The sequence below is a fragment of the Jaculus jaculus genome, chromosome 3 (assembly GCF_020740685.1).
Source record: "Jaculus jaculus isolate mJacJac1 chromosome 3, mJacJac1.mat.Y.cur, whole genome shotgun sequence".
Taxonomy (NCBI): domain Eukaryota; kingdom Metazoa; phylum Chordata; class Mammalia; order Rodentia; family Dipodidae; genus Jaculus; species Jaculus jaculus.
The window spans coordinates 164358735-164371710 of NC_059104.1; the positions used below are offsets into that span (position 1 = coordinate 164358735).

At 44.6% G+C, this 12976-nt stretch overlaps 1 protein-coding gene across 1 annotated transcript in view; it reads left to right on the forward strand.

Moving 5' to 3' along the window:
- Nucleotides 1-12976, forward strand: part of Tenm4 (teneurin transmembrane protein 4) — a 1065388-nt gene that overhangs the window by 943097 nt on the left and 109315 nt on the right. Inside the window, 1 exon segment of the mRNA XM_045144966.1 lies at nt 6605-6631. Coding sequence (XP_045000901.1) covers nt 6605-6631 — 27 coding nt within the window.

Below are 12976 nucleotides of genomic sequence, written 5' to 3' on the forward strand. Positions count from 1 at the left end.
GGAAGTTTGATTTCTTCCTTCCCAGCTGTTTTACTTGCAGTCCTTCACAGATGACCCCCAGGGTTCCACTGAGGGGTCCAGCCCATGTCCTTTCCGGAAGCCAGATTTTGTTACTTTAGTCCTGTAGCACTCTGAGTTCCAGACCATTCCCAGCCCATACTCATCACAGAGCCCATCCGTCGTGGTGACGTGGCTTCCTGCTCCGTGGCACAATGTGCCGTGTCATCTTACAGTCTGCTGTGTGGTGGCTTCTGTATGTCCATGCATCCTGCCTTTGCATTGCCCTGGAAACCCCTGGTAAGAAGTGGACCTAGTCCACCAAGGGGCTTTCTTTCAACTCTGCTTCTCCTTCACACCGTTCCATGTGACTGAGAATGGACTGACCACCTTTCAGCCCCTACCCCAGCCCACAAGATGGTCCATTTGCTATTCAAAGAAACAAGCAGAGCCCAAGGACATGCATTCTGTTCTCAGTCACCTGCTTGTGGACTTCTCAGCTCACCTTACCAAATTCTAAAATGTCTATGAATGCCTGACTTTTCAAAGATAAAGCTTCTCATCTGAGTCAAATGACTAGGCACAGAGGGAAGTTCAGCCTCGATCCAGCCACAGATGATTCATGTCAGGGTTCATGGGTAGGCTGGGCTGCATCTAGAACTTAAAATATTGATCAGTATGGTTTTAAGAAGGTCCCATTTATATATATATATTGGTTTTCCAAGGTAGGGTCTCGCTATAGCCCAGGCTGACCTGGAATTGACTATGTAGTCTCAAGGTGGCCTCAAACTCTTGGCGATCCTTCTACCTCTTCCTCCTGAGTGCTGGAATTAAAGGTGTGTGCCACCATGCCCAGCTCAAGAAGGTCCCATTTATTTTGACACCAAGAAATCAATCCTGCCATCCTCTCTACTGATGCCCTTTGTTGCTGTTCGAGGACAATTCCTCTTTGGTTGCAGAGATTTCATCCCCTCCAGATAAGAAATACATCAAGGTAAATGCGCATGATAAAAGAGGAGAAGGGTGACAGAAAAATGTCATGAGACATTGAAGACGTAATGAGCTAGTCATAGTGGCTCGGATGAAAGGACTTTGGCTGGGGTTCTGTTCCATCATTGTGTGGTGAGCATTCTCCTTTGTCCCTGTGTAATTCCCCTGCATGGTGCCCTGCTCTCCGTGGGCCTCTGCTGTGGCCAGCCGCCACCCCTGTGAGAAACCCAACACCCTCACGCTGAAGGAACATTTCAGTAGCCTCATAGGATGTAGGGAGAGGGTGCAAGTCAGAGACAATGGTGGGTGACTTCCTTTCCTTGTGGAAATAGAAATGATAAGAAATCTTTTTTTCTTTAAGAAGTCATTGATGGCAACAAAGAACATTTTCATGGGTTTCCAAGGAAATTCACACCCCCTGTGAGCATCATTTAGGAAAAGAACAAGGGTGTTGATGTGAAAAATTAGAAATTTAGTGTTAGATTTTCTCTTACTATCTCCTTCACTATGCAAGAAAGGGTCATTATCATGCAGCTAATAGACACTGTGGTCTACTCACTTCCCACACCAGAGAAGAAGCATCCGTGACAGTAATATAAAGGACACCCAAGAGCAGAAGGACTTTATTTACACACCGCTGCCCTCCTTAAACAGGAAAGAATCACTTGGTTTCCTTACAGCAGGAATGAAGTCTTTAAACAAGACAAATCTGGGCTCTCTGTGGCCAGGTCCTCAGTGTAAGAAACTTTCCACCTCAGAGCAGATTATTATAGTAGGAACTACTTAGCTTCCCTTGGGGGCATTAGTTCTCCCTTATCTTTCATGGAAGGCTACTTGATTTTTCTCAAAAACGTTGGCTTTCAGAGCAAGAGAGAACTTGACGATGGCATCCTCTATCATGACAGAATTTTTTTTCCTTCAAACTGTATGAACTCTTCACATTGAGACTTGGTGCCTTCTGTTAAGATTTTACCCTGTCTTTGCATGTGGAGAAAAGGTTTTTGGTAAAAGTATGATGGGAAGACCATGCAGTTGCTTGGGAGAGTTTCTCTCTCCCAGTGAGTCACAGAATGGTTTGTGACTGGAGGAGGTCAGCAAGGGCTAACAGAATCCCAGCTTCTCCTCCATTCCCCATAAAACTGCATACCTGTCAGCCCAGAATGGGTTCACATGCTCCTAAAAATAGCCTGTGAGCTAAAAAGGGATTCTTTGTTTTTGTTCTTGCTTCCTTGACACTAGCACTTCCGTTTGCATATGTGAAACTCAGTTTTCCTAGCCTAGAATGTAAGGTAAGATGGATTGACTTAGATCTGTTTCTCAAGCACATGATCCAGAGAGTCATCAAAAGCATATTTCTAGATGTCTTTTTCAGACATGTTATGGGTCCCTTAAGTCCAGGGCATGACCTCCAATTTCTTTAGCAAAGGCTGCAAATCATAGTTAAATTTAAGAAGGTGTTTAATTTTTTTTTTCTGTTTCTTTAAACACACTGCTAACATTTTGGATTGATTCTATGGTGACTATTTTATTCATCTCCATGCCCCTCATCTATAAAGTCTCAAAACCCATGTGGGAAATGCCAACTTCTGATTTCATTTATAAAATACAACCTTGACCCCAAAGCTGTGATTGTTTAAGATGCCAGACATTCAGAATTATTTACTCAAGTTTAGGAGAGCTGTCCAATCACATAAATCCTGATTCTTAAACAAAAGCCTCCTCTGGGAGTAAAGATCAAAATAATACTCTGATGATGCAATCACTTGAGTGAGCAAGACCAGACGTTATGATGAAGGGAAAGTTTCAAGAAAGCCACGGAATCTTGTGGAGTGTTTTGTTCACTTTTGAACGGTAGCTCTCAGGTTTCATTTTACAATCAGACTATCCTTCACTAAGAGCAAACAAGTCACTCAGGAGGTGTCAGCTTCTGGCTGATGAATCTCTGCTTATCCATCCTCACAAGCTCTCTCTAAGAACAGGACCTAAGATCCAGCAAGATGAACAATGACAAGGAGAGAGGGGCAAGTAGCAGACAGGGATCCATATGGAGCTATCAAAGTGAGGGTTTCATTGCTGGCGGCTCTGTGAGATTTCAGCAGATGTCTTAGGGGTAGGAAACAGAAGGAGCATAAGTGGGCTTTGTGATTTCTGTCATAGTGGGAACCATTGACCACTCACTCACTAATACTGCACCCAAAGAGGGAAGAAGATTGAATGTTTCCAGTACCTTACAAGACTATCTTGTTGCTGGTGGTCATCCACCTGCAATAAAAAAACAAGTTAGGAGATTATAGAGCACTACCTACTGTAATGATTACTGTTTCACCTGGCAAAATGTGGGCCAGTGATGCAACTGGGCTTGATCACCTGAGGCTTTTGGAGAGTGATAATGGAAAACATTTCCATTTCCTCTACCGCATTTGATAGGGGCCCCAAAGCATCTAGAAGTTCCCCCTGACAGAAAAACTTAGGAAATTCTGTTAGTATAAGCAGTTTGAGGGAAGACATTTTCATGTTGGTGGTCATAGAAATGCCAAAAAGATTGAATGCTACCCAGACCAACCTCACATGGAAAACCCAGAGCCTATCTTAACTAGCAAGGGATTATTTCCAGGTACTTAGCGACAGGAGCCTAAAAACCGTACGGGCAATGCTAATGATCAGTGCGGCCTGTAAGGAAAGATGACTCTAGGGCCACCATCGTCATCCCAGGCCCCAAGGGCAGTCATGCAGGGATGCTGTACAGTCTTGAATGCACCTTCCATGATGCCAACTCACAGACAGGCACTCTTCTCTAAGTGCCTTCAAATCATGAACTGCTAAATGACTGTGCCCACGAGCATATGTGCCAAGAGTTTCCCAGCAACGATGGTGTGGATTTCTGCATATATCTTTTAAATAAATGCAACTGGACTTCAAAGACCCAGTTGTCACTTCCATTTTCAATAGCCAGAGATAATAAAGCTCTGTTTCATCCCCAGAAAACTCCTGGACTTGGGACTGACTGGCTTTATCAGCTTTCGGATACACAGTGTGATCTGCGGTGTCTTTGTAGCAAAGGAAGCCCCTGTGATTTGTGCAGTCAGGATTGGAGCTTTGGTTGGATTTGCTTATCTCCTGGAAACCCCCACTGTGGGCTTAACCTGAGCCTGCCTCAGTTGCTTCTGCTGGCTTCTGTTCCCAGCGGTGGTCCGGAGAAACTAGCAAGAATCTGGTAAAAGTATTAAATTTTTAATTAAAAAAATATTATTTGAGAGAGAGAGATATGGGTGCACCAAAGCTTCCAGCCGCTGCACACAAACTCCAGACACATGCACTACCTTGTGCATCTGGCTTACGTGGGTCCTGGGGAATAAAACCTGGGTCCTTTAGCTTTGTAGGCAAGTGCTTTAACCACTAAGCCATCTCTCCAGCCCACAATTTAATTTTAATTAAAATTAAAAAGTATTCACATTTACTAGATATCTTTATTGGTACATAGTTCTTGAGGTAGAAATGTCATTCAGAGAGAGAGAGAGGGAAAGAGAGAGAGATCTGACGTCAACCCTGGGTTTCAGAGGTTATTCCTACAGAATGGATATAATCTTCACAAACTACCAAATCCATGATACCGCCATTAAGTTTGGAGATGATAAGAATATTTTATGTTCAGAGAACTTCTTCAACGTGGATGTTACATAGTGACTCCAACCTAGACCCTTCCCTGGGCGGGATATTGCAGCTCACTCCAGCCTTCTGTAACTGAGTTCAAGTTGTTATAAAAATGTACGACTAGAATCCTCAAAAAAAAAAAAAATTCTGCAGATCTGAAATGTAAGAGAACCACATGAGCCAGGACATCTCACATGTTCTAGCTCTCTGATGGCAAAACTCTGGGACATCCCAGGAGAAGATGGCCAAGAAATTTTAGGACCACTTTACAAAATTAGAAGAATATGCTTATCTAAGAATAAAGTGATGGTTGAACTAAAACTTAAGGAACTATTCCCATTAGCCAGAAAGCTCTCTGGGCTGTTTGGTCAAGGTCCCTGTGTATCTCTTTGTGGGTGTGCGTAGGCAGGCCCTGTGTTTGGCATTCCGCAGCTTTGTACAGCCACTCCTGCTTACTAAGCCATTCTCTTTCACAGTCCCCACTTCTCTCTTGCTGGCATAGAAACCCCACAGCATCTCTAAGAATGAAGGGGTGCATTAAATCTCCTGTTCCCAATTTTCCACTTGGCTATGCAGCTTCCAGGAGCATATTTCATCTTGAAGCAGCAGCTACATATTTACCTGAACTAAGAACATAGCCTCCCAAGCACCGATATTTTGAGGCAAATATATATCGATAAACAGAAGTAGTGTCTCTCTATCCAGAGGGTGAAAAAACAGGATCCTTTTTTTTTTTCTATGAATACAAGAGGCAGAATGTTCTTATAGTGCATAGGGCTTCCAGATAAGGCCATACCAGCACAGTTCAGTCTTGTCGTGGGAACTTCTGATTCATGTGTGAACCTGAGCTGAGGGTAGGCATATCCTGGCCAAAGGCTTAGCGTGCCTCGGAAGAGTGCTCTCCGCCTGACCTGTATGACAAGGCAGGAGAGGGGCAGGGGACAGGGAAAGAGAAACTCTTCAAAGGCCTTAACTACTGCAGCCTAAATGGGAAAGGCAAAATGTATGACAGCTGCATGCTGAGGCTGGAGAGGGTGGCCGTGCTCTGAGAATGCAGACAAGCACCCTGACACAGACACATCGAGGTTAAATCCTAGAGCAATAGTTGACACTCATCCTCACAAGCAGGCAAGACCTTAGAGCCTAAGGCTTAGGTTGTCAAATAGTTCAAATAACCCAGCCCCTCCGCTGGAAAACCAAGCATGCATCGTCCTACCTTTTGATTTAATAAGCACTAAGAAGTAGCCGAGTTCACCTTTCTTTTTGCTGCTTTTCACAATGGCATCCATCAACCCACACCTCGCCTGTTAGGTAAGATGCACAAAGTAAGGGTGCATCTTACTTGCACACCAAGCATTTTGCATTCAAGTCTCTGTGGAAACAAGCGTTTCTAGATGATTCAAGAACGGCTAACAGACAAGCTAGCAGTGTGTTTGATCAAAGACAACCTAGGACCCTAGCACATATCAGAGATCATATACAATTTGCATATTTCTAACTTCAGGAACACACCTGCTCAGACAGTTTGTTCCCAGTACAGCTTCGTCCCCCGGAGGGGGCTCAGCTGTTGCCCTTGGTAGATGCAGGGAAAGGTTCTAGCTGCCCATGAACTTGGCAAGCCGGACAGAGCAGGAGTGTGGCCACTTTTGCAGTTTCCCGTTGTCCTTTCCCCTTTTGTCCCCCACCATCCGCTTTCTGTTTCTATGATCACATTTCCAAATGCCTGGATCCCATGAGTTGACAGCCCTTTTGGCCCTTCTTGGAGAATGTGCTTGCTGTCCTTCCTCCTCTCCCATGTCATTTTGTCTTTGGTTTTGTTTTCCCCACTGTGGTGCAGGCCTGTCCCCGACATGGGACACATTCCCCACCAAACCCCGTGTCTCCTAAGCCCTCGGCATGATTATCTGGCAGACAGCACTGCACGTCCTTGCTCCTACCTTAAACTCCCTGTCTTTTATCTCCCAAGCTCACTATCTGGATAGGGTAGTTAAAGGTATGGTCTTCCTTCCTCTATTTTCCTGTTGTTGTTGTTGTGTGTGTGTTTGTGGGCGAGCATAAAATAAGAACGGTGTATATGAAAATGTATATACACACCCCATAAGCATGCTGCCGTGAACCCAGCATTGTCACAGCATCTGCTGTCTAACGGGGGTGGGTTGAGGGCGGGATCGCAAGGCAGTTGATATACCTGGAGTGTAATGCTCTGCCCGAGTCACTCAGATCTGTCTGTGACGTTGCCATTGTGCCGTTGTCCTTCCATCCCCACACACAGCCACCCTTCACCTTCTCCACCCCATCTCATGTCACCTTGCCCATTCCTTATGACCCCCGGTTCATCAGAAGTCAGATGCTGAGAACCGGGCCGGGTTGCCCGAAAGAGGAAGAAACCCGAGAACACGCTAAGGAATCTTGAGGACTACATTCTATTACTGTGTGTTCCTTCACCCAGCAGCCACTCATGGAGCACCCACTGTGTGCTAGGTACACGTGCCAAGCTCCAGAGGCAAGGGGAAGCTGACCGCAGCTTCAGGGAGTGGATGGGGGAGAGTGTCTGTGTGTTCGCTGTCTGTTTTCCTTTTCAGAGAAGGCCTGGCTTGGGTAAGTTTTATCTTTGTAGCATATTCCCAAAAGGCAGAGTAATTCATAACATCTTAACCATTTACATGACCAGGTACTGTCTGATTTTCTAGATAGGTCTCACAGTTCTAAGAGCGCATCATGGCATGATCAAATATGTGTGCTTTTAAAGGACTCCAAGGTGCCCAAGGAGAAATGTCACATCACAGTCATCTTCCAGTCCTCAGGTCCTGACATATCACCTAGCATGACACATGCACTCAGTGCTCTGTCTTCAGACCACTGGGCCTTGAATCCCAGCTTGTACAGTTGGCAACCTGGGCAACCTTGGGCAAGTCGCCTCTTCACTTCATAGGACCTCATAGGGTCAGCATTGAGGATGCTGTGAAGCAATGAGTATCAAGTGCTTTGTCCAATGAGTAGGAATGACACTGAGTAGAACTGAGCACTGATTTGTCATCGTCACGTTCTTGCCTATGATTTGGAGAAGAACGTCACTAGCTAGATTACTTTCTGAAGTTGTAAGAGAAAGGGGTAAGTTGGCTTTTAACAAGAGAAAGCAGTTGCTGTTTTCAAAGTTATGGAAAAGGTATTAGGGACGGTATTGCTTTTCTTGCTGTTACAATGAAATACTCGATGAGAAGTAACTTCGGGGAGGAACAGTTCATCTTGGCTTACAGTTTGAGGGGCGCTCCCCCCCCACCTGGTGGGGGGAAGTCTTGACAGTAGGAGCCTGAGGCAGTTAGTCATGTTACATCTGCACTTAAGACAGAGAGTGACAGGAAGTGGGGTCAGACTATAAAACCTGAGGACCTACCCCGACACCCAGTGACCACTTCCTTCATGACAGCCCCACCTCCCAAAGGTTCTAGTCCAACCTTCCAAAATAGCACCCCCAGCTGGGACCAAGTGTCAAAAAACAGGAGCCTGTGGGGGACATTTCACATCTAAACCCCAAAACAAACCAATAACAGAATCCGTTTCAGCTGGCGCAAGCTTGCCAAACACAAATGTGTTGCCAGGAACCAATTAGATGGGTGGGAAGCAAGGCTCCACACACGTAATACACTTGCCCTTGGCTGCAAATAATAGAAGCAAATAATTGAAGTTTGGAGCTCTTTTAAACCAAGCATTTTACACATCACTATCATCAGAAGAATCTTCCAGACTAAATTTTATCATGGAATGGTTACTTGGTGAATTTTCCCCCCTAGCATGTGAAGTTATTTTACACCAATAAGTTGTGTGAATTTGTGTATTTTTTTTAAGAGACAGTTATAATGATACCCCTTTGAAAAGGAAAGTTGGATAGGTTTAGTTCCTGTCCTGGGCAGCATGTCTGGAAGTAGTGAATCCAGAACTTGGGACTTTCTGGGTCATTCCATGGTTCCAGCATTCTTTCTACATCACCATATGTCACCATGAAAGTTCCATATTTCCAATAATTTTCCTCCAAATCCCATCTCCCAAGCTGGCTCCTTCCCTGGGAAGTGGCTCACATCCTCTCTCAAACCTCCTGTTCTGATCATCAAGGCAGAAAACACCATCCCTGTATCTTCAGCTGAGTTAGATCAGCGAACCACAACTTGCCTGAAAAGACAAATCGAGGTGTGAAAAAGCCCCTTACCTGGCTAATGTTCCAATACACCAGGTATTCATTTTAATGCGAGCTCAGAGATGCGTACATGTGAACTCGGAGCATTTCAGAGAAAACTATGTATTTTGCAGTTTAGAAGAAAGCCTACTTTTGCTCTCTTTCCAAAATGCATTGGTAGAGACTAAGTTAATAATATAGGAGTTCAAATATGTTGAACTCCTTAAGTGCCAGAGCAGAAATGGTCCCTGTTCTCAGAATGTCTGTATTATGTCAGAGAAGACATGAAAGCATATAATTCCAACAAGTGTGGTGAGGGTTACAATAGGGAAGCCCAGGGGCCACTTAGCAAGAAGGCTGCACCCAATTAGGTAGGAGACTTGTAGATTGTGGAAATTGTTATGGGGTATAAAAGAGCCACAGAAGGTTTTCTCAAAGCAGGAAGGCATACATTTGTACTTTGGAATGGATCCATCATCCATTTTCTGAAAGAAGATTTGAGAGGAAATACTAGGAACAAGAAGGTAAAATTACCACACTGTCAGTATCATCTAGGTAGGAAAAGAAAGTAAATGCAGAGATGAAAAGGTACAGAAGAGGCTGGAGACATGGCTTAGCGGTTAAGGCACTTGGCTGCGAAGCCTAAGGATCCAGGATCGCGTCTTCAGATCCCATTTAAGCCAGACGCATGAGGTGCCGCAAGCATGAGAGATTACACATGCGCACAAGGTGGTGCACATATATCTGGAGTTTGATCACAGTGGTGAGAGACCCTGACACTCCAATTCTGTCTCTCTGTCTCTCTCTTGCGCTCTCGCTCTCACGTTTTAAAAAAATGGCCAGTCTGTTGGGCTTGCCTAAAAACATTTTTTTTAATAAAGTATAAGAAGAACCCCCCATAAAAGTAAATAAAAGGCATGTGCTGTGTGGCAGAAGTACTGCACTGCATACTTGCCACTACACTAAAAAATAAATACATGCACGATTCCAAAAGGCTCCTGGCCACACCTGATGCCAGCCAGTTGCAAAGGGAACATTGACATAAAGTGGTCCCTTGTCATTTAAAGGGCATCATTTCTTTTGAAAAGCTTAGCCCTTTGCTAAACCTTAAAACTACATTATTTTAGCTCTAGCAAATGCCTGGTGTGGTTCCTTCCACAGGGGATTGTTAATGTCACTCGGGCTCTCTGAATTATTGATGATTTCAGAGTTTGTAGAATTAATGAGCTTCTACTATGGGGAAAGATGGGCATATTGCTTTAAGAAAGTCAGCAAGTCGCCCTGGAGGAGGCTTCCTCATGCTGGCTAATGGGGGTGTGATGGTCCCAAAAGCAAGCTGTGGGATGAGAGTGAACCTCATTCAACTCATGAGCACTCTGAGGTCTCTCCAAAACCAAGGGGCTAGTGGAGGCCTCAGGAAGGAACTTGGTCCATGTGAAGAAAGTGACCATGGATAAAACGTCCCTGTGGTACCATAGTAAGAGCTTCCCTGCCCAGGGAACACTTGCCCACACAGGCAGCCACCAAGCAGACTGAATGTGTTCTTACAGGGCCCCCAAAGGAGCTCACAAGAGTCAGGCTCCCAAAGGGGTGTGTCACGGAGGAAAGCATTACAGTGTTGTGGGAGAAAAAAAAAAAAGGAGCTCTGAGGTCAAAGTGGAAAATGTTCTGATAATCAAATAAGCAGTTTTCCTTCATATGTCTAGGATAAGAATAGGAGGTAAAATGGTTTCAAACTTATTTGAAAACAGAAACTTCTTTCTAAGGACCTCTTTGAACTAATATTTTAGAAGATTCATTCACTATGGGAAGTATTGTTTAAGACTGTAAGACCCCAAAGACCTGGTGGCATACAAGTGTGACCCCCAGCACTAAAGAGGATGAGGCAGGAGGGTCACAAGTTCAAGGCCAGTCTAAGCTACATAGCAAGGACATATTCCCCTGCCCCAAAATTTCTAATTTCAATCCTTCTTGGAACAAAGTAAGGTATAGATAGATAGAATATAAAATTCTTGGGGGCAGGAGTCCTTCTACCCAATAATTAACACAAAGTCTGGCTTCCAGTGGCGTGTTGAATTTATGACTGGATTCGTGAATCTGAAGTTGTTGGGGCCTTCTCTATTGGATCAGTTGTGCTAAAGGACTTAATAAAACTCTCACTCACTCACAATCCACACGCATTTCTTACAAATCAGGAAACCAAGACAGAGAAGGTGGCTTTCTCACCAATCAGCAAGGAGGCAGCAGAGTCTAATGCTCCTTTCTCATCTATTGATTCATTTCTCCAAGTACATATTGAATCCCTGCTATGTGAGGCTCTGATTAAGCCTCAAGTTTCCCTTCTGAAACCTGTGCTGTAATGGAGGAAGTAAGACCATTCAGCTAGTTGCAAAACGAACCAAAGATTGAGATAATTATTATCAGAGGCAGGACAATGCGCTCAAGAAGCATGCATGCTGGGACCTGTGGCTCCGCCCAGCATGCTCCGGCCCCTGCACGGCACTGCATGCGGTCTCCATGACCACTGGGCTGTGCCCTTCCTTCAGCAAGATCTGCATGGTCGAGGCCTAAACAGCGCCACAATGTGGACTGTTGAAGAGTTGTTTCCTCAGCTGCCATTTAGTCCACGCCTGCTTGTGGTGGTCTCCTTCTCTGGCGAAAATAGCCGGCACACGCTACCTCAGTCCTTGCAGCAGCTCCTGGAAGCAGGTGTGTCTCCATTTTGCAGGTGAGACAAGTGAAGCTTACAGTGAATTTGCTAATCATCACATGCGTAGGAAGAGCAATGATGGGGCTAAAAATCTGAACTGAAATTTGTTCAGCTTCAAAGCCCTACTATTACAAAACATGGGCTTCCGGCCCCCCACCCAGAAGTATGGTGTCACTCTGGTCCAGGCTGACCTGGATTTCACTATGTAGTCTCAGGGTGGCCTTGAACTCACGGCAATCCTCCTACCTCTGCCTCCCGAGTACTGGGGTTAAAGGCATGCGCCACCAGGCCCGGCAGGCTTTTTTTTTTTTTCATTAAACAATTAGGATTAAAAAGTATGAAACTGAAACTTCCCTGAAAGTCAAGATCCAAAAAAAAATTTTAACAAAATGTTACTTTTTTAAAAAAGAATAGTCTGTGCAGAGTGCCTAGCACAGTGGCCAGCCATAGTAGACATGGCAGCTGTCATTGTCACCACTGTTCTGAAACATGTCAACCAGGAGCTGCGGTAGTATAGCCCACTGAGCAAATCTGCCCATCACTTATTTTGTCAGTAAAGTTTTATTGGAACACAGTTATGCTTATGATTTACAAATGTGTGTGCCTGCTTTCAAGCTACAGCGGCAGAGCTGAATGGTTGTAACCAATCCCTACAGCTCACAAGCTTCAACTCTATCTGGGCCCTTATACAACAATTGTGCAGATTCTGATCTGGAAAACTTCCTCCATTTTCCATTTTGCCTTTCTGGGAGTCCAACCTGCAGTTATGGTAGCAACTTGGGATATTACCTGCCCTCTGCCCAAAATAGAAGATCTCCAACTTTACCTTCTAAGTAGAGAATTCAAATACTTATGGTCTAGCCCTCTGCCATGTTTGTATATCACTCCCACTTCATCCTTTTGGCCCCCTACACCCCCATCTTGTAAGGGAGAAGACTGGGGCTCAAAGAATTTACTTACATGCCTGGGTCCCACAGCCACTGAGTAGTAGCAGAACTGGCCTTCACTGTGACTCCCAAATTCATGCTTCCAGACGAAGGAGTCTTTCTGCATCATATAAGAGAATGCATCTTAGAGCCAAACAAAACAAAACACACTCCCAGCATCCTTACAAATCGGATGCTTTTCCCTCCAAGAATAATTCCCAATATATGTGAAGTTTAATTGAAAGTTCCCAGCTGAGTGGATACAAATTTAAGTGAGATTAATTGAAAAAATTGGGGGAGGTCCTGGTGGCTTGGATCCATACAGGTATCTGATGCTGGCTACTGAGTCAAAACACCTGAGTGGTCATCTATATAACACAACACCCCTGGCACCCACTTTTACAACTTTTGTCTTGATCTGTTTTTATTATTATTAAGCAGAAAAATACTTTATTTCTATCAGATTGAGTTGATCTGGTTTTTTGGAGTTGCCACACTAGTAACCTCTCATCTTCCCTAGTAACTTCTGTT